The sequence below is a fragment of the Lepidochelys olivacea genome, assembly GCF_965140295.1.
Source record: "Lepidochelys olivacea isolate rLepOli2 genome assembly, chromosome: 2".
NCBI lineage: Eukaryota > Metazoa > Chordata > Testudines > Cheloniidae > Lepidochelys > Lepidochelys olivacea.
This window is the reverse complement of record NC_140412.1, coordinates 220,692,478-220,715,471: the sequence shown is the minus strand read 5'-3', so window position 1 is coordinate 220,715,471 and position 22,994 is coordinate 220,692,478. Positions and strand designations below refer to the sequence as shown.

General features: G+C 40.4%; 1 protein-coding gene across 2 annotated transcripts in view; it reads right to left on the bottom strand.

Annotated features, from left to right (window-relative positions):
* Window positions 1-22,994, bottom strand: part of ICA1 (islet cell autoantigen 1) — an 89,346-nt gene that overhangs the window by 13,569 nt on the left and 52,783 nt on the right. For both annotated transcript variants that reach the window (XM_084620960.1, XM_084620961.1), the window contains exons 7-12: window positions 20,905-21,030; window positions 20,616-20,714; window positions 6,709-6,806; window positions 4,152-4,201; window positions 273-335; window positions 126-167 (exon numbers count right to left, since the gene is read on the bottom strand). In XM_084620960.1, coding sequence (XP_084477086.1) covers window positions 126-167; window positions 273-335; window positions 4,152-4,201; window positions 6,709-6,806; window positions 20,616-20,714; window positions 20,905-21,030 — 478 coding nt within the window. The remainder of the gene's footprint in view (window positions 1-125; window positions 168-272; window positions 336-4,151; window positions 4,202-6,708; window positions 6,807-20,615; window positions 20,715-20,904; window positions 21,031-22,994) is intronic.

The window sequence follows — 22,994 nt, the reverse complement described above, 5'->3', positions numbered from 1 at the left end:
AGTTCTTTAACACTATTAAGTACTGTAGGTGGATGATCTCATTTAGAAAAAGATAAGATTAAAAATACTTTTGGTGTTTTGCTTTTGGAAAACTGATAAAATAGATATGCATGAATTTCACATACCACTTTCTTCAGGTTTCAGGTCTAATAAATCATCTATGGCACCTAGTAGTTAAAAAGCAAAGCATAAAAAATTATTAGTCATTCATTGACTCCTTATGTAATCAATAGTTATAAATTGTAAAGTAAAGCAGTTTCAGTCTAGGTTACCTGAATTATCTTTATGGTCAAAGCTTTCTCCTAAGGTAGAAAGAATGTCCTTCCTATCTTCAGCTGTAACCAAACAAATGAAGCAAGTCAAACCAAGTTCAGCGGTAGGTATATACTATCCATCACCTGACCAGTATGGTGGTGATGATTTTGAATGCCCAGAGAGATACAGAGAGGCTACAAAAATAGAAATGACAATAATAATGGGGGATTTCAACTATCCCCACATTAACTGGGTACATGTAACCTCAAGATGAGATGCAGAGATAAAATTTCTAGACACCATTAATGACTGATCCTCGGAACAGCTAGTTCTAGAACCCAAGAGGGGAGAAACAATTCTTGATTTTACCCTAAGTGGAGCACAGGATCTGATCCAAGAGATTAATGTAGCTGAACCACTTGGTAATAGTGACCATAATGTAATTAAATTTAACACCCTAAGAGAGGGGGAAATACTAAAGAAGAACTAGCATTTAACTTCAAAAAGGGGAATTTCACAAAAATGAGGAAGCAACAAACGGAAATTAAAAGGAACAGTCAGAAGAGTGAAATGCCTGCAAGCTGCATGAAAGCTATGTAAAAACACCACAATAGAGGTTCAAACTAAATACTGTATATACCCCCTCCCCGCCCCCAAGAAAAAACAGTCAGAGGACCAAAAAAATGCCACCATGGCTAAATAGCAGACTAAAAGAGGCTGTTAGAAGCAAAAAGACATCCTTTAAAAATTGCAAGTCAAATCCTACTGAGGAAAATAGAAAAGAGCATAAACTCTAGCAAGTCAAGTGTAAAAGTATAATTAGGAAGGCCAAAAACGAATTTAAAGAGCAACTATCAAAAGACACAAAAACTAAAAGCAAAAAAATTTTTGAAGTACATCAGAAGCAGGAAGCCTTCCAAACAATCGGTGGGGCCACTGGATGATCAAGGTGCTAAGGAAGCACTCAGGGAAGACAAGGTTCTTGGGGAGAAGCTAAATGAATTCTTGGCATTGATCTTCACTGAAGAGGATGTGAGGGAGATTCCCACACATTCTTTTTACCTGAAAAATCTGAGGAACTATCCCAGATTGAGGTGTCAATAGAGGAGGTTTTGGAACAAATTGATAAAATAAACAGTAAAAAGTCACCAGGAGGGTATGAACATGGGCCAGGGGCTGCTCCCAGGCCCGCCGGCCCTCTGCCCAGGGCAGGTGTAGGGTCTGGGGCTCTCCAAAGCAGCTCAGGCTCCCTGGGTGGCCCAACTCCAGCTTCTGGCCTGGCAAGGGGGTGTGGCCTTGAGGGAAAGAGGAGGAGCAGTTACTCCTTAAACACCTGTCCGTAAGGTGTGAAAAAGAAAAAATATTATGGGGGACTTCAATGTGGAGATACTGCTGGCTGCATGGGACCTCCAGCATGTAAAACAGTTTAGAAAATTTGTATAATTATTGTAACACAAAAGGTATTGCACCCAACATGAGGTAACGTTCTTTTGGATCTCATAATGAAGGATAAAGATTAATCAGTAACTGTACTGGAAGTTGGTGATTGCCTAAGAAAATTTATTGGAGGAAAAATTTAAACAGAAAAAATCTGAATGAAAATGGGAGTGCTTAAGGAAGAGCTAATAGATGGCCAAAAAGCCACAATTAAACAATGTCAACTTTGGCTAAAAGCCCATCTGGGACCAGTGGCAAAGTGAAAGCAGCAATTAGAGATTTTAAAAAGCAATATGACAAATGGAATAAAGGGACTTAGATAGCACTCATTATAAATGAGAACTTATGAAAATTGATAGCAGAAGCTAGAGACATCACAGAAAAAATCCATGCCTGCAGGGCTAAGGACAATAAAAAGGAGGCTAAGTAGATCAGGAATAAAAATCCTAGCAATGGGAATAGCCAGACGAGGATGGTAAAACTGGTAATAATGAAGAGAAAAGGCAAAAGTGTTCAATAAATATTTCTGTTTGGTATTTGGAAAGAAGCAGGATTGCGTACTTGTGTCATATGAAGATGATGTACTTTCTGGTCCATCAGAAACTTAGGCCCAGATCCTCAAAGATATTCAGGTGCCTAACTCCCACTGACACCAATGGTGACTTGATTTCAATAGGAGTTAGGTGCCTGAATACCTCTGAAGATCTGGGCCTGAGTAAACTACATCAACCAGGGATAAACATTTTAAAATCAACAGGCCCAGGTCACTTGCACCCAAAAGAGTTGGATGAGAAGATCTCTGGCCCACGGATATTAAATTTTAATACATCTTGTAATACCAGGGAAATTCCAAAGGAATGGAAGTTTGCTAATGTGCCAATATTAAAAAAAAGGAAGAAGGATCGCATGGGCTGGTTTCTGGTTAGCTGGTCGTCAAATCCAGACAAAATAATGGAAAAGCTCATATGGAATTTAATTGATAAAGAATTAAAAGGACAGAAATATAATTATCAGGGGGTAGCCGTGTTAGTCTGTATCCACAAAAACAACAAGGAGTCCGGTGACACCTTAAAGACTAGCAGATTTATTTGGGCATAAGCTTTCGTGGGTAAAAAACCCAGACTCCTTGTTGTTTTTGAGAAATATAATTACATTGTCAGTCAACACGGTTTTATGGCAAATAGTTCTTCTTGAACAAAGCTGATTTAATTCTTTGATGAGATTACAAGTTTGATTGATAAAGGGAACTGCATGGCGGTAATATACTTTGACTTTTCTAAGGTGTTTAGATTTAGTACCGCACAACATTCTGATTAAATGAGCACCACACAATACCAATAAAGCTCAGGTTAAATGGATTAAAAAATGGCTAACTGACAGATCTCAAAAAAGCAGTTGCCAACGGGGAATCATCACTGAATGGGAGGCGTTTCTATTGGGACTCCACAGGATCAATACTATACTAGAACCTATTCAACATTTTCATCAATGATTTGGAAGTAACTATAATATAACTGTTGATAAAATCTGTAAATGACAAAAATATGCAGAAAGGTATGAGGACAGAGCAGTGATGTTGAGTTACCTGGATCACCTTTTACTTGGGCCTATTGAAACAAAATGCATTTTAATACAGCCAAATGGAAGATTATACAGGTAGGAACAAGGAATGCAGGCCATACCTATAGAATGGGGACTGTATCCTGGGAAAGTAGTGACTCGGAAAAGGATTTACGGTCATAACGGACAAGCAACTCAACATGAGCTGCAAGTGCCAGGCTGAGGCAAAAAGGACTAACGTAATCCTTGGCATTGGTAAGACTAATACTGGAATACTGTGCATAGTTCTGGTTTCCACATTTTTAAAAGGATGTTGAAAAATTGGAGAGAGTGCAGAAAAGAGCCAGCAAATTCAAGGGGTGAAGAAAATATCTTATATTGAGAGACTTAGACTTCAGTCTGTTTAGTTTGTCAAACAGAAGATTGAAATCAAGTCACTTTTCAGTGTACCAGGAAAGTGAATCAGTACCCCCAAAAGGAAAAAATGCTGGATATTAAAAGGGCTCTTTAGTTTAGTGGAAAACTATATAACAAGAACCTATGTCTGGAAGCTGAATCCAGAGAAATTCAAATTAGAGATAAGGCACAAAATTTTAACAGTGAGGGTGATAAACCACTGCAGCCAAATAGCAAGGAAAGTAATGGATTCTCCATCTCTTCAGATCAAGACTGGATGTCTAAAACACGTCTTCCAGAAAGGCAGACACAAGTTATTGGTCTCACAACAGGAGCAACTGGATGAAATTTAATAACCTGTGACACGCAGGAGTTCAGACTAGATGATGTAATGGTCCCTTCTGGGCTTAATTCTATGAATCTCTATGAAATAGCTTGAGGAAAGTAATACATACATTACATAGATCAACACAACTGAGAAAGATTAAGATATAAAATAATACCTGAATAGGTTGGTTCCTTGCTGTGGTTTTCCTCATCTAATGAAATCAACCTTAAATTGGAGAGTGAAAAAAATTAAGAGCACACTTCTATGTTTTAGTGTCATATCTTGTAAAAGGTAGAACTTTGGATACCTTTCCTTTTTCAGTTGTACCACAATAACATTACATCAATAGCAATAAAACAGTAATTTACATTAATCCCTTTACTTCCCAAGTAAAGTTGTTGCCTTCTAATATTTTGTCTGCAAAATTTATTAAAGATTAAAGTGGGTTGAAGAGAAACTGTCAAGTGGCTTAAGTCCCATTTTTATCTACCTAAAAATCTGTTATGGACAATATACAACCGGATTCTGTGCATCCAGATTAGTTTTGCCCACTTAACACTAAGGAGCTATAACCATCCCCCACGAAAACATTTTGCATTCTGCCCTTTGGGTCTATGGCAGCAATTAAATAGTATGGGCCAGATTCACTCCTAGTGCAAGTCCACTGACTCGTCAAGTTACATCCATGTCAGTGTTAGCATAGATTTGGAAAGAATGAATCAACAGTGCTGATGGTCTGAACAGACAACATAAGGTCTGGTCTACACACAATTTTTATTATAACCATTTTGATTAGTGGTATATTTTAACAAATGGATGCAGTTATCTATATAGCTATCTATATATGCCTAATATAACTGCATCCACAGTAGTGGGGGTTGCATTGCTTTAACTATACCGGTATAGTAAAAGCAGTACAATTTGTGTGTGTAGACGAGCCCTAAGATTATTTAAAAACAAAACAAAAAACCCCAGCCGTGCTAATTTAACTTGTGTTCACAACATAAGTAAAATTCAACAGCTGTCAAATGCAGAAAGGCCAAGGGGTTGTCTTATTGACTTAAACCAATGATCTCATAGTTGAATACCAGAAGAATAAATGACCTGATGAGAGTAATGTAAGTTCATTAAGCAAGCTAGTGAGTTCAATTCCAACCCTGCAAAGTCAGATATTTAAAATATATTTTAAAAGGCTTTAGTGATTTGATGGGGATTTATACTTATTTTTTCTAAAGCCTTAGAAATAGTTATTAATATTTTTGTTTTAAGGAAGAAAATGACAGAGGGAAACTGTTCTTTCTTCTCTGTTACAGAGGGTTGAAAAAAGCCATGACACAAGCAAGTGTGCCTATTACATGACAGCTAATGTATTTTCTGGCAAGATCTACAATACTATGTCTAGTATCAAAGCAGACCTCTTGCATGAACCACGATTCAAGCACTCAGGATAGGTGTACTGTTTTGCTTTTGTTTTTAAACTGTAGCAGGAATTCAGGCAATAGGGGGACTGGGGAAGCTTCAGAGAATAATCATAGAAGTATGACTGGAAGGGACCTCGAGAGGTCATCTAGTCCAGTCCCCTGCACTCAAGATAGGACTACGTACTAACTAGCTCATTCCTAATACTCTTTTCCTTATTCTAGAAGTTCCTTCTTCAGTTTAAGGAGAATTTTTTTTCCGTGATTCTTTACTAGTGTCTCATTACAAGCAATGGATTCACAATAGTGCTGTGAAAAAAGACATCTGCACAAGGTCACTTGGCTGTGTCCTTTCTAACCTGTTTAACACCCAAATAGGACTCACTTAAAACCTGTTAGCTAGTGGGTAATGTCTTCAGATTCTTTTATTTGTTTACAAATGCAACAGTCTTTCCAAAAGATTTCTAAAAACCAGCCAAACAAAATCCAGTAACTAGCAATCAAATCGTTCTTAATTTTTTGACATCCGATCCTTACGTAGGTACTTTATTTGGATGGTCAAAACAACAGGTGGCACCAGGATTACATCACTATATGCCCTCACAACTGAATCCTGATGTGTCCATAGGAGAGGGATCACATCTCATCCTCCGGTTCTCCCATTCTTTGATCAGCCGCTCCGAAGATTAACATACATCCAATTCATATATCCCTCTCACCTCAGAGCCACAGGTAACTCAAGTAACAACAGAATCAGCTCACTTAGATGTTCTCTTTACAAAGTACCTGCTGCTGTACTGGATTAGTAGGCAATGCTGTATACATCATAAAAACTAATCAGTGCTTAAAGCAAGCAAGAATTCAGCTCCTGTTCCCAGGTGCAAGGAAGAGGGTATGAAAGGGACAAAGGATGGAGTGCAATATTATCATTTCTCTTGAATTAAGTTGTTCACTGTTTCTCTTTATTTTTCAGTTTTCTGCATTTCCCCCCTTTATTAAATAGAAAGAGTAAACCAAAAAGCAGTTAATTCAACGGCATAATTGTACTTGTTTTACATTGCTCACTTTTAGTTTACGACAAAACTTTTGTGCTTGGCTGGAGTTCTCCAATATACACTAAAGTATTACATTAATTCCTCCACTTTCATCTCTATTTGTCCAAATCTCTAGTGTTCAAATAAAGTGAGCCTGTATTTACACTTATAAGCGTGACAGGCTCCGCACAATAACCTTTAAAAAAACAGACAAACCCAAAGATAAATTGGAAAGCACAGCATGGATGAAAAAACTACATTGTTCTGAGATGTGACTTACTGACTCTCCTGATCCTCCACTGATTTGGTGCTTGCAGTCTGCAAATCCTCCTCCTTTTCAGCTCTCTCAGTTAATTTATTTACAGGATCTTGTAAGCTCTAGATCATGATCAACACATAAATGAAAAAGAAAAGGGTAGACAGTCAGGGAAATGATATTATTTCACGTAACATTAAACTGGCCCAGCTGAGTCCACATAAGACAAGAAAATACTTTCATGCTACTGGAGCCTAGTCTGAATCAGAGAGAGAAAATTTCTGCAAGTAAAAAAATGTTAGAGATTATTCACTAAAGCAGAGCTACAGTACAAACAACATGAAAAGAAGCAACCACTTCCTTTATTGACCATTCATTTCTGAAGGAGGCCTCTTGGCTGTTGCTAAACTCATATTCTGTTTCCAACACGTATTTAAGAAAAATCTGTTCCAGTCGCAGCCCACACACTGGGTTTTTGTGTGTGTGTGAAGATGAGCTAGAATAAAAAAATAAAATGAACCCATTTGTTTTTCTTCACACTGCTTCTTCATCTCCTCTCTCTGGCACAGCTATTTACAGTACCCTGACAACTTAGCTCATGTGCAAAGACTATAAGAGGCCACAGCTGTGTCCTCAGTGATAAACTCTTGTACTATATGACCTCCAGTTACTGTACTTCATCAAAACCTATTTGGTGTTTATTTTATAATTGAAGCAGATTTTGTGAGGCTGCTAAAGTGGAAATTTTGTGAGTTGAAAGCACTGTCGTGCACTGAAAAATAAATGTCTTAAGTAACAGCATCTGGGAGTTTCATGTTTATCTCCTCGGTCCCAAATTTGGGCATGCAGACAAAAATACACAAATCAGTGACATACGTGAATTACATACGTGATCATTAAACATATTGGGATGTTCTGATGTGGGTCTGCCTCATCCTCTCTTGTGGAAACTACTCCACATATATAAATAATTTAATCATTAAATATGCATTGGGCCAGAGAGAGTAACTCCATACCCAAGTGGTTCAGGCACTCACCTGAGAGGAGAGAAACCTATGCTCAAACCCCTTCTCCTCATCAAGAAAGAGGGTCTCCCGCATCTCAGGTGAGTGCTCCAGTCATTGGCCACAAGGGAAATTTCTTTCTTGCCCCATCCTAAGGCCATTGTGTGTGGAGACAGGTGTGTGCCATCACCATTCTTGCAAGAAACAGCTTAGGCACTTCCCTTCCAGGACAGGGTTCCCAGCTGTGGATCCCAAGCAGAGATAGGCAGCTCCCCCCAGTCAGGACTTAGGTGCCTAACTCCCTAAAAATCAGTGGGGTTTAGGATACATCCCTCTCCTTGTTATCTGCTATCAGCTAGTTTAGGTGGCTCCTCACATAGTGTGCTGCCTTTTGTGGACCCCATTTTTAGGCATCTCTCTAACCCAGGGGTGGGCAAACTTTTTGGCCTGAGGGCTGCATCAGGTTTCGGAAATTGTATGGAGGGCTGGTTAGGGGAGGCTGTGCCTCCCCAAACAGCCAGGCATGGCCTGACCCTTGCTGCCTACCTGATGCCCCCAACTTCTCGCCCCTGATGCCCCCCCCCGGACTCCTGCCCCAATCAACCCCCCCACCCCGCTCCCTGTCCCCTGACCGCCCCTGGAACACCCACCCGACTGCCCCCTGCCGCCCCATCCAACCCCTCTTTTCCTTCCTGACTGCCCCCCAAGGACCCCTGCCCCCATTCAACCATCAACCCCCCCATTCCTCACACTCTGACTGCCCCTACCCCTATCCACACAGCCCTGCCCTCTATCCAATCGCCTCCCCCCTGGCTTCCTGGAGTGCCGGTGGCTGGTGGCACGGCTGCACCAGGACAGGCAGCCGCTCCACTCAGCTGGCAACAGTCCTAAAAGTCAGAGATTACAATGCTGAGCATTGCAATACCTAAGTCCCTTTGTAGATTTGGGCCCAGATCATAAACTTGGACCTGTGAGAGTGCATCTTTGTGCCTGTGCAGAACTGCACTGAATTCAACAGAGCTCTGTGCAGATGTAAGCGTGTCTTGCAGGATCAGGATTTATATTTGTATCTTGCGCTGTGCCAAACACATTATGTGAATATAACAAAAAAAACAAATGGAGCAGCTATCATGATTTGGAATACCCACAAAAGAAGATCTGTTGGGTAAGTAAATGCCACTTTTAGTGTCCCTTTTCTGACAACTTCACTTTAAAGTGTTCACTTTACTGTAAGCCTTGCTGATATTCAGGATAATTTATTTATTTTTTGCTAAGAGAGAACACACTTTGTGAGAAGCACACTGAGTAGAGAACCGCTATAACTTGTGTCCAGAGTCTTAATAAAATGCTAGCATACATCACCGGAATAGTAGAACCAGGGAAAGCTCTTGCTCCAAGTTCCCCACAGGATCACAAAGGAAAGTTAGAGTCACCAGCTGATCTGCCATGTGGAAAACATTCCCACTTATCTAGTTTAGTTTCTTTTTACTGCTCTCCTGCTGATCTGAACAGATTATTCACTAGCGGGGGTGTTTCTAGCTCCTGTTTATATAATTTTGGTCCATGTTTATTTGAAGGCACCCAGTTGTACTTATTTTACCTTTGGTGTTTTAGGAACCAAGTTAATGTGCTTGCCATAAAGCTACATCTTGCAAGGTTTTTGTTTTCTTTATCCCAAGTTTATTTTTCTATAAAGTAGCTTACGTGAATTTAGTGCTGGATTAAAAGCATTGGAGACTCGAGATGTTTAAAGAATAGAAAAAACACATGCAGCAGTAGTGCAAGCTTCTCATGCTGTGTTGCAAATGGAACCTCGTGGGATTACTCCCTCTTCCAGTTCAGTCCGGGACCCCTTTGCTTATATTGCCAAAAAGGGCATTAATCAGCACCATTTACGAGGGGCTTTGTGGATTTTGGAAATGGAGACTTGTCCTCTGGCACCTAGAATGAAATCACTCTTGTATTTCACAGATACCATACAACAGATGGTAATGACTGGGTTGCATTCAACCCACTGACCAAAGACCAGCTCTTACACCATTGAAGTCTGAGGGAGTTTTTCCATTGACTTAAATAGGCACAGGACTAGGTTCCAAGAGACTAAAGGCTTTCGTGAGATACATCTCAGAGGCACAGCACAGAACGCGATGGGGAGAGGGCAAAGGTGGCTGTACATCACCTTTGCGTCCTACTGATCCTCCGCTCCTCCAAAGGCTGAGGAGCCCCTGACAGGCCCTGAGGACTTGTCTAAGTTACAGCAGCCTCCTCAGTTTGCCGCATGGGCCACAGCACTGTCGGGAACCTCTGCAGTGCAGTGTGGTATGGCCCTGTCCCTGACATGCCCTTCTTTCTCTCAGGCCCACCCTCCTCCATATGCACTGTGCCAGGGCTTTTGTGGGGTCTTCAGGAGGCAGCCTTATATTTGTCTTCTGCAGTGCTCTCAGAAGAGAAATCCTCTGCCAACCAGACATGGGGCTTTTAGGGCCCCTTTCCCTGACCGTCTCTCTCTCACCCTCCATATTCCAATACCGTTTCCCTGAACCATTCAGTCCTTCATTTTAACTTTTATTGGAATGTAATAAATAAAACTTGCACTATGATTTTTTAACTGTTTTGATTTCCAAAAAGTTTGCGGTTACCATAACATGGTAACTGCAATACCAGATTAGCACCCATGCTCCCTTTAATGATTCAAAGGTGGAAAGAAAAATCCTCAGTATTCCCTGGGAAAATTATATACATAAATTTTAAATAGGTGTTTTCCTCTTAGAAGCTCTAATACTAAGCTAACATTTTCCATCGTTGCTCAGACTGTTTCAGGAAATACATTTTCATGGTTCCAGGATCAGCACACAATGGGAAATGCCAAACAGAAATGGTGCTCACAAGTGTCTGCAAAAAGTAACAGAATAATAATAATGGAAGTTACTATTTCCTCTATTGGGAAAATAAATATAGCACTGAAAGTCCACAATTAAAAGGGAAATTATGCTGCACAACAATTTTTTTAAAAATGGTAGCCATATTTTAATGCAATATCCAAGTTTAATTACATCTGTGTTTAGGAAATATTGTCTTGAACTCTGCTAGCAAATACTTCAGTATTTTCCCCTTTCTCTCTCCCCACTAAAAGCACTTATTTTTTTATGAAAGAGACAAAAGGGCTAGAGAATTTAGCAAATATTTTAATACAAAAATAAATTTAGTTAAGAAAACAACGGTTAACAGTCTGGTTTACTGAATGTAAATTCACAGTTTGTGATTGCAATTGTGAACAAGTATAGAAACAATAGTGATTGGCATTCTGTGTGTCGTGTTGTTTCTTACCTTACAGACAGTATAATAAGCACTGAAGTCACTGAAGCTGCGCACACTAAACCAAAGTTATTTGGTTCAGAATAAGCAATTTGCATAGGATCATATGCTTTGACTAGATGAATGTGCGGTGCTCCTGCTGGGACTGGTATGCCTGTATCTGAAACTCGAGTCTCAGAGTATTAACAGAATCTTCTTGCTTGCCTCATTTATACCCCTCCAGTGTAAAATCAGGAATATACTTTGTGTAACCCTGTACACACTACATTCCTTAGAACTTGTCTTCACACAGAAATTGCACCAATTTAATTTAAATGTTAAAATAAAAAGTTAAATTTGTACAGTTTTTGTGTGTGGACTCTTTTATGCCAGTTTAATACTGGTTACATGGGTTTAACAATCCCTAGGGTAAAGAACTAATGTTTGTAGCCTTAACCAAATGTGTAGGAAGTGACTCTTACTCAGGTGTTGCTTCTAACCCAGCTCCTGACCGCACACAAAATCATCTCAGCTGAGTCTGGTGGTGCTTACTGTTCACATCTGCTGGCTTGTTTGGGGTTGTAGGCTAACCCCTGAGCTGGTAAGTGCCCACTTTGCAGTGAGTACATAGGCTAAACCACTCTAGTGCTGATAGTCCTTCAGTGCCTTCCCACAATTCCTCCCACGTGTGCAGAAGGACAGACAAGTTCTCTCTCAATTCACCAGGAAAGAATCATAGACCAGATCATCTTACTACGGCACAAAAAACCACAGGATCTGCCCCCACATACCCTAGGTACACACACTAGTTAGCACAGCACCAGTGATGACACAGTCACTCAAGTCTGGCTTTGCAGTGTGGCTGCTCACACCTGACCTAGATAAACCCCGATGCTCAGACGCCAATCATTTCCTATAATTCCACAATGAAGACCCAGCCAATGAGACAATTATGGGATATCTGTTGCTAGACCATGAAAGGAGCTTTTGTCCCACTGTGGTTTCCTTCTTTTTCCCCAAGAAATTAAAAAAAAAAAAAATTGAATGGCTTTATGTCAGCAGCTGAATGAGAATTAGCTATATATCCACGCAGCCTTATTTCTTTTCCCCGCTCAGTGTGAGGGACAGCTGTCAAACTGGCAGAGGGCCAGGGAAAGTATATGGATACCCTCCCAGTCCTACTGTCCAAAATAAAGACCTTCTCACTAGGAAATTGTTATACACTTTTCAACACCAGTGTTATAAAAGGTGTAAGCTTTACCAAAGCCAGGGTACAGGCATTTTTACCTCTGTGTTCGCTAACTCAACACGGTTTCAATGGCAAAGTGGTAAAAAGGTCTGCAACCTGCTTTTACTATAGCTGATTGATGACACCAGTGCTGAAAAATGGCTACAAAAGTTCCTAGTGCAGATGAATGTAAAGAAGGAAGTGCCCCATGAGGGTAAAATGATATGCTCGGACCACCATTCCCACCATCCCACCTAGTGAGTAAAATCAGAGCTTAATCACCTCTGGACCTGGCAGTTCATCACCACGGCGGCGCCTGTGGGCTTGCTGCATCAGTTATAAATGTAAAAAAATTGCTTGAGCCCTGGCTCCTCTTTCATTATAAATTAAACACAGAGTAAAATGTGGGATAGTAAATAAGAATCAGGAGGGATTCTCACACTGAGAAAGAAGGACGATCAGCGAGTTATCTCAAGTGCCTATATACAAATGCAAGAAGCCTGGAAAACAAGCAGGGAGAACTGGAAGTCCTGGCACAGTTAAGGAATTATGATGTCATTGGAACAACAGAGACTTGGTGGTATAACTCATATGACTGGAGTACTGTCATGGATGGTTATAAACTGATCAGGAAGGACAGGCAGGGCAGAAAAGGTGGGGGAGTTGCATTGTATGTAAGAGAGCAGTATGACTGCTCAGAGCTCCAGTATGAAATTGCAGAAAAATCTGAGAGTCTCTGGATTAAGTTTAGAAGTGTGAGCAACAAGGGTGATGTCGTGGTGGGAGTCTGCTATAGATCACCGGATCAGGGGGATGAGGTGGACGAGGCTTTCTTCCGGCAACTCATGGAAGTTAATAGATCGCAGGCCCTGGTTCTCATGGGAGACTTCAATCACCCTATCTGCTGGGAGAGCAATACAGTGGTGCACAGACAATCCAGGAAGTTTTTGGAAAATGTAGGGGACAATTTCCTGGTGCAAGTGCTGGAGGAACCAACTAGGGGCAGAGCTCTTCTTGACCTGCTGCTCACAAACTGGGAAGAATTAGCAGGGGAAGCAAAAGTGGATGGGAACCTGGGCGGCAGTGACCATGAGATGGTCGAGTTCAGGATCCTGACACAGGGAAGAAAGGAGAGCAGCAGAATACGGACCCTGGAAGAAAGGAGAGCAGCAGAATACGGACCCTGGAAGAAAGGAGAGCAGCAGAATACGGACCCTGGAAGAAAGGAGAGCAGCAGAATACGGACCCTGGACTTCAGAAAAGCAGACTTTGACTCCCTCAGGGAACTGATCGGCAGGATCCCCTGGGAGAATAACATAAGGGGGAAAGGAGTCCAGGAGAGCTGGCTGTGTTTTAAAGAATCCTTATTGAGGTTACAGGGACAAACCATCCCAATGTGTAGAAAGAATAGTAAATATGGCAGGCGACCAGCTTGGCTTAACAGTGAAATCCTTGCTGATCTTAAACACAAAAAAGAAGCTTACAAGAAGTGGAAGATTGGACAAATGACCAGGGAAGAGTATAAAAATATTGCTCGGGCATGCAGGAGTGAAAGCAGGAAGGCCAAATCACACCTGGAGTTGCAGCTACATGAGATGTTAAGAGTCACAAGAAGGGTTTTTTCAGGTATGTTAGCAACAAGAAGAAAGTCAAGGAAAGTGTGGGCCCTTTACTGAATGAGGGAGGCAACCTAGTGACAGACGATGTGGAAAAAGCTAATCTACTCAATGCTTTTTTTGCCCCTGTCTTCACAAATAGGGTCCGCTCCCAGACTATTGCACTGGGCAGCACAGCATGGGGAGGAGGTGACCAGCCCTCTGTGAAGAAAGAAGTGGTTCGGGACTATTTAGAAAAGCTGGACGAGCACACGTCTATGGGGCCGGATGCGCTGCATCTGAGAGTGCTGAAAGAGTTGGCGGCTGTGACTGCAGAGCCATTGGCCATTATCTTTGAAAACTCATGGTGATGGGGGGAGGTACCGGACAACTGGAAAAAGGCTAATGTAGTGCCCATCTTTAAAAAGGGGAAGGAGGAGGATCTGGGGAACTACAGGCCAGTCAGCCTCACCTCAGTCCCTGGAAAAATCATGGAGCAGGTCCTCAAGGAATCAATTCTAAAGCACTTAGAGGAGAGGAAAGTGATCAGGAACAGTCAGCATGGATTCACCAAGGGAAAGTCATGCCTGACTAATCTAATTGCCTTCTATGACAAGATAACTGGCTCTGTGGATGAGCGGAAAGCAGTGGACGGGTTATTCCTTGATTTTAGCAAAGCTTTTGACATGGTCTCCCACAGTTTTCTTGCAGGCAAGTTAAAGAAATATGGGCTCGATGAATGGACTATAAGGTGGATAGAAAGCTGGCTAGATTGTCAGGCTCAACAGGTAGTGATCAATGCTCCATGTCTAGTTGGCAGCCGGTATCAAGTGGAGTGCCCCAAGGGTTGATCCTGGGTCCATTTTTGTTCAATATCTTCATTAATGATCTGGAGGCTGGTGTGGATTGCACCCTCAGCAAGTCTGCAGATGACACTAAACTGGGAGGAGAGGTAGATACGCTGGAGGGGAGGGATAGGATACAGAGGGACCTAGACAAATTAGAGGGTTGGGCCAAAAGAAATCTGATGAGGTTCAACAAGGACAAGTGCAGAGTCCTGCACTTAGGACGGAAGAATCCCATGCACCGCTACAGACTAGGGACTGAATGGCTCGGTAGCAGTTCTGCAGAAAAGGACTTAGGTGTTATAGTGCACGAGAAGTTGCCAAGAAGGCCAATGGCATTTTGGGATGTATAAGTAGGGGCATTGCCAGCAGATCGAGGGACGTGATTGTTCCCCTCTATTCGACATTGGTGAGGCCTCATCTGGAGTGCTGTGTCCAGTTGTGGGCCCCACACTACAAGAAGGATGTGAAAAAAATGGAAAACGTCCAGCGGAGGGCAACAAAAATGATTAGGGGACTGGAACACATGACTTATCAGGAGAGGCTGAGGGAACTGGGATTGTTTAGTCTTCAGAAGAGAAGAATGAGGGGGGATTTGATAGCTGCTTTCAACTACCTGAAAGGGGGTTCCAAAGAGGATGGATCTAGACTGTTCTCAGTGGTAGCAGATGACAGAACGAGGAGTAATGGTCTCAAGTTGCAGTGGGGGAGGTTTAGGTTGGATATTAGGAAAAACTTTTTCACTAGGGGGGTGGTGAAACACTGGAATATGTTACCTAGGTAGGTGGTGGAATCTCCTTCCTTAGAAGTTTTTAAGGTCAGGCTTGACAAAGCCCTGGCTGGGATGATTTAGTTGGGGATTGGTCCTGCTTTGAGCAGTGGGTTGGACTAGATGACCTCCTGAGGTCCCTTTCAACCCTGATATTCTACGACATACATAAGAAAAAGACAGCCGAATATAATAATCCCTATACAGTGCTTTTTCAGCCAGAGATCTCAAAGAGCTCTAAGTAGTCAGTCAGTAGCATCATCCCCACTTTACAGATAGACAAACTGATACACAGAGAAGTTATGTGAGTTCGTGGCAGAGCTTGGAATCCAGGTCTCCTGATTCCCCAGTTCAGGACCCACTCTACTTCCAGACGCCTGTGAGCAATTCAGGAAGTTAGGAATTATACTACCAAAAATTACAAACAGGAATTAATGAAATATTAAAGTAACTACAGCAAGAAGGAAACAATTAAAGGATATAGAAATGAGCTTCATTCACGAAAAGAAGCAACTGATGTGTATTCTGACACATTTGTTATAGAGTAAAATTGTTCATGTTAGTGCAACCTTAACGTTCTACACACTCAGTCAGCCCATTCCCTTGAATAATACTGTAGCAAACAGATCTCTCCACGTCAGGATGCATGGACATTAATAAGAATCTTTTATCAAGCATAAAACTAAGAATCGTAGGAAATATAGCTGCAAACACACAATTACACTACTTTCAGAATATACCCTGAGGCAAAGAAAACAAATGGGTTGTTTTTCATTAACAGAGCTTGGCAAGCGTCTCCAAAGACAATGTTTTCTTTCCAGAAACAATCCCAATAGGCATTTAAGAGGCTCTTTGCTGAGGTAAACCTAATACATGCATACTCATTAATATATTAATTTAAAACTTCCAAACATAAATAGTAATTACCATTGTATTTGCATTTCACATTAATATTGCTAATTTTTCAATGACAGCCTATATTTAACTAAAATATGACATTTAAGAAAACAATGTTTGTTTTCAAATAATGTCCTAAAGTAAGGCCCTGATCCTACAAATATTTATGCTTAATTTAACTTATGCAAGTAGTCCCATTAAAGTCTATGGGACTACTTGTGTGACTAAAGCTAAGCAACATGTGTTTTCAGGACAGGGCTTCAAAATGAGAAAAGTGACTTGATGGCTGAGTAACAAGCACCAGATTTAAGAATTACAGTGATTCTCCATACTTCTATATATTTTAAATTGTGAAGGTTCTTGATCATAATTCCACAGCGTGTGTTTGGAAACTGGTTTACAGGGTATAAATTCCTCGTTCTTTCTACAGGTAAGTGGCCTTTCAAACTCAAAATTGCACACACTGTTAGAAAATTCAAAGGGAATAAAAACTAATTAGCACTTGTTCAGTTTAATTTCACAAAATATAACTGTAGCTTAAATTTGTCAGTATCAATTTGTGTTTTTTTAAAGGATCATTGTTTTTCTACACAAAAATTGGCACAGAGATTAATCTTGAGTAGACCTGGTGCAATGTGTAGATTTCAAACAACACAACAGGATTTAGGGTCATGTTTAGCATTATTCCAAAATTTATAAATCAAATTAATAGCTGACAGAAGCAGTCTTTATTGGATAAAGTTTCTGTCTTACATACACAGTCTCTCCATCAGCAGCTACACTTATCTGTCAGATTTAATTTTACAATGGAGAAAGTTTCATGTGTTGTTGCTGACAGAGAAGTTTTATTGTGCAGCTGCTGATGGATACATCTTCTCAGAGAAGTTGCATTTCTTTAGCAGATGGACAAAATCTGATCCGTTAGCAGCTTCTGCTACACACAGTCCTTTTCTGCGGTGATGACCATCAAGAACAGTGGGTCTTGAGGTTAACGCCCCATCAAGATGTACAGGGCAGTTCACTCATCTCGGAGCTACTGATTCAGGCTTTCTGCAGACTCAGGCAGATATTGGTACATTGGTTACACTCAGTTCATATTTTCAAGCCTATCTTCACAGCCATGAAGGCTAAAAATTTAAAAAAAAACCCTTGGATTCTGATGTAATCACATGACTCCAGGAGCGGAGGACTTAGCCATATATATATATATATATATATATAGCCACTAGGGCCTATAGTACCTGTGCTTTAATTTGGCCATACAGTAACCTTAACTGTGTCACAACACAGATGCGAGTGCACACAACATTTTGTTGTGAAACAGTTATATACACATGTATTGTATGTATATTTGTAACATAATATAAAATTTAAATATATTAACATTACACATGCACATGAAAAATATATAAGCACACAGGAAAAAACTTAAATATTGGAAATATTCTTTGTATGAAAGATAAGTCTCCTATAGCCATAACATGAAGCCATCTATTGAAATTATGGTGGTATGAATCTATCATCCATTCACTCAGCTTTCCAAAAAAAGCTAGACTGTTACTATTCAGTAATATTCATGTACTTGAAATGAATAAATGAAATATGATGACCTACAGATTTAAATTAAAATCTATTCATTACCCACAATTGTAAAATTAGTTTAGTAACACAGATTGTTTAAAGTAAAAAATCACAACTTATTAATTTTTTTTTTAAATAAAAACTTTGGTGTACCATGGAATGTGGTCATTGTAATAACTACCAAAAGGAAGAAATTGCGGATATTAAAAGACAACTAGCCTAATCTTCTATCCCAAATATTTAGTTATTTTCTTAAACATTTCCACTAACCCTTCATGTAGTTCTATGCTGAAAATCCCAGAACAGCGATCAGCATGATGTTCTCAGCATGGTAAAATGTCATGGCAAAAAACAAGGAGCCATATTTCCTCAACATGGGATGCCAGCATTACAAATTATAAGGATTCTCATTATGAGGGAAGAGCTATATATGCTGTACTGTAGAATATTCACATTCATTTTTATGGCTGTAGTTTGTTTTACGAGACTTCATCTCTCTCACACACACACACACACACACAATCTAGTTCACACTTCTTTAAGTTACTGAGACCAAATCCAATTTTAATTTAGATTATAATCAAATCTATCACACAAGAGGAGTAAAATCAGAATAGCGTTGCCTATCTACCATCTTCCACCACATGGATCTTTTATGCATGGAAATAAGCATGTTGGCTGCCCAAGTTCTCTCTCAGCACGACATCTAAAACGTGTCCCATATATTGAGATCTGAACAATATTTGGCTAGTTATTTATAATACGTGCAGAGGAATCTCACCTCCTTAGACTACGTTAGAAGTGCAAATACTACAATACCAACAGAAAAAAATGTCACAGTATTCAACACAAATATATTTGTTTGCTTCAAAGCATAAAAAAAGACAGCTAGTAAACTACCTTCAGGGCAGTGTGGTCAGGCACAGCCTGCCCTAGTACTCTAGTGATCATGCTACCAAATAGGGGATCCAAATTTGAGACCTTGCCCCCAAATCTGGGATATGCCTGAGTTGCACTTGAGGCAGTTGAGTGAGGGGGAAACAGTGGCTTTATGCCCTGCCCGATCCTGGGACTAACTGGGGATCAACTTGATCCTGTATGCAACTTGTAGCAGCCTCAAGGCTATTATATATGACTAGCTGCTTATTGTTTTATCACATAGGGCTATCCTGACCATGATCCCAGTCTTCTGCACTGGGAGCTGAAAGAGGTGGGGTGGAGTCACTGTAGTAGCTTTATGGTATCTGAGGACTGCTCCTAGAAGATGGATTCCTTCTCTGGCTAATTAAGATAGCATTATGATGCTTTAATCAGGCTCAGGAATGGGCCCTTGATTTATTTTTGCTGTTTGTTAGTCAGTGTAGGTTAGCAAATCAGATTTTTTTGACCCGTTGCACCATCAGACCTAGAGTTGCCAATTTTGGTTGGACGTGTTCCAGGAGGCTTCATCACGTGACATAATTTTATTTAAAGATTAATCTTTAATTCCTGGAGACTCCAGGACAATCCTGGAGGATTGGCAACCACAAATCCCTATAGGCTCTTCGGGGTTGTGAGGTAACTCTCCATAAAAGTTCTAACCTCAAGACTCTCCCCCCTCTGAGGCCTATAGTGCAGCTGCAAGGACTGACTAGTGAAATGTGGACCAACTGGTTATTCTGCGTGTGACACAGACACGCATTCACACAAATGATTGAGGACCTGACCTGAAATTGTTTTAGAGCTAAGTTGTCTCAATCAATATCATATTGTCACAAGTCATTCATTCTTGACTTTCCTGTTTGTTGCAGCTCTCCTATCACTTCCCCAAATCCCTCCTGGATTAAAATACTTCCATCTTCTCCCCATCCCTATTTATTTGGTGCAAATGGGATCAGGCAGTTACATGCCTTCTTTGCTGTGTAATGACTACTGGGCAAGAGGCTACTCTAATTTTAACTGAACAGTTGACATTTTTTAAAAAAAATTCTATTTCTTTAGTGAATCCTCAAATTCACTAAAGCGATCAGTGATTTTTACGGTGGCACAGAAGAGATCATGAAGATAGGCATTGAGAATGGAGTCCAGCCCTACGTTCCAAGTGTGGCAGATTCAGAGGTTCTACTGCACTCCTGAAATTTCACCACAGAATTTGTAACAAAGTAAAGGAGAAGGGAAAAAAAGAGCTTGAGCATCCAAAATCACCTTGTGGGTACTTAGATGCAGACGGTTCTTAGATGTACTTAGATGCAGTTCTTTTTAACATGAGAAGATGTTTTTAAAAACCGTTCTTAAAAAATAAGTGCAAAAAGAAAAATGGTGGCCATAAAATTTGTGGGATTGTGGAGGACAAAGTAAAACCTACAGTTTGTCCTGTTTGTCTACTATTCTTTTTGGCCCTGATTCAGCACTTGGGGCACATCACTATTTAAGACAATGCTTGAGCACGTGCTTAAACTTTAAACAAGTGCTTAAATGCCATCCTGAATAGGGATGATTTGTTTATATGGGGCCATATGCTGGCCAATATGCATTTATCAAAAGGAAATGCCAGGATATTTGATGAACACCATGTATTTGTGTTTAAGCACACCATGACTACTGCTTGGCAATCCATGACAAACCCCTAGAGATGAATATGCAAATAAAAAGGTGTACTGCTTTTCTTTCATTTATTACCAAATCACTCTCCTGGCTGAACAATGGATACATAAAAGAATACACTTGTATGGTCCTTACCTTTAACATAGTGAATTCATATGGCTGATAACCTTTGAAACTTTCATGGATAGCTGCCATGGTGTGTGAGGTTTTTTCCCAGAAATGAAGCAGCGTTGTCTATAAAGAAAGTAATATTTCAATACAATATTAGTCTAACAATCAGTATTTAGTGCAAACTTTCATTCCCTCAAGCGATTTAGATATTCTTATACTTATCAGCATATTGTCACATTACCGCTATATGAAAAACATGGTTTTACAGCTTACAGGGAATCTTTCCTTTGAGGTCAAAGTGTTCTTTGAATACCTGATATGTTGTTAAAACATGAGACAGGAGGTTACATCTACTCGCTCCAAGAAGATCCACTTTCTGACACACATCAGTCTTCAATTTGTCAAAATTTAGTTTTGCATGACGTACTTGTGCTTGAACCTTCAAATACAAAGAGTCACGTATCACAAACAGGAGATGAGGGAGTTTGGAGCAGCTGGTTTTTAATGATTTAAACTTTTTCTGCCTCCATCTACCCAGCCTCGTAGCTTATATAAAAAAAACAAAAAACCCTGAAAAACAGTGCAGCAAACTTATATAATCTTTTCAGAAAATTAGGTAAACATAACAGGACTAGTTAAAAACCTATATAAGGCCCTCATCATGCTATCGAATGTTGCACAAAACTCCCAGTGAAATGAGAATTAAGTAGATTGATTCATGATAGCATATGGTCTTATTTTTCTCTTGTCCTTTTTAGTTACTATTCATTCACTGAAGATGTTATGTTTTAATATTGACACACACTACATAAAATGCATGTGAAATATTTATTATTTATGTGTTCAATATACAGTGTCCTTATTTTTACAACAACTTGTAGGAATACAATTCAAAAGCTTTAACGATGATCAACTTATATGGAACTGAATGCACCCTATTATGCATGATAACCAGAATATTTATTGTGTGTCTAGCAGTTAAACATATATGTAGTTATATGTGTATGCATCTCTTTCAGACACAGTCAAAAATGTGCTGTAATATGCATAAAGCTCTTTATGATCAATGTGAATGAAACTATATACAGTCATCTGGCTACTGTTGGTCACATCTGACTATGGTAGAAGTTACAATTTAACAGTTTAATTCTATTTAAAAAGTTCTCTATTCAAAGCTTTCTTTATAATAGGTAGGTTCTTTTTATACTTTTAATAAACACATCAGAACCTTCTGATCCTAGGTAAACAGGCATATAGAATTTCACAGGACTGTGTTTTCTGCTCACATTAACCTTTGCTTACCCATTCTCCAGAATTAGCACACAATGTTGTCTATTAAACAAGTAATTTTTTGTTTTGAAGGCCAGTAAAATACTGGTTCTCTTAGCAGTAGCAGCAGCTAACAGAGTAAAAGGCTGATGCGGATGTTTTGTGAATAGGGTTGGGGCGCAACCAGAATTTTCCCTGCGGAGGGGAGCCCAGAGTTTTCCCTCCTCTGCCCTGCACCCAGCCCCAAGCTCTCCCTCCCACATACTCTTCCTCTCCTCCCCCACTACCTCTACACACAGACCCATTATCTCCATCCTGCAGCCAGCTCTACAGTCTCTTCCCGCTGCCCCACACAAGCCCTGAGTTCTTCCTCCGACATCGTCCTGCACCCAGCAACAAGCTATCCCTGCCCACACCCTGCTCTTTCCCCTACATTGCCCTGCACACAACTCCAAACTCTCCCTGCTTCATACCCAGCCCTGAGCTCTCATGCAGAGAGGTGATCAGGCTGAAGAGCACCATACCCAGCAGGGGCCAGGTAGTTCTAGGAGCCCCAGATCCCACCCTCCTGCATCTCTGCTCCCCCAGGAAGCGCTAAAAACCTGGCTCAAACCTTGTACCCTCCTGGAGACTGGGGGTTCCCGGTGCCCAGGGGCTGGGCAGTGGCTGGTGCCCATGGCTGCCGGAAGAACTGCGCCTCTGACCAGGGAGTTTCATTTTCATGACAGTTCTGCAAGACTGCCTTAGTATTACATCGATGGAAATCTTTGTATGCAATTCCTTGGATTTTTTTTAAGAAAATGGAGAAATATCGCACACACGTACCTCTCTGTTGATTTGCCTGTATACCACCATAGTTACAAATCAAAAAGTTTACCCAACAAAAGAACTCCACAGTGAAATGGCAAGCAAAAAAAAAAAATGAAATAAATTAATTAAAAAACAAAATCACACCCACATAATGAACATTGATATTATGTATTAACTTATTCCATATTACCACAAATAGTATTACAGCCCTGTATTTGGAGGAAACTTCATACCACTTGTTCCAATGTACATTATTTTATTCCGAATTAGTCTCGAAACTCATGAACAGTGAAGATAAGCTACTTCAAAAGGCCAGTTTTAAGG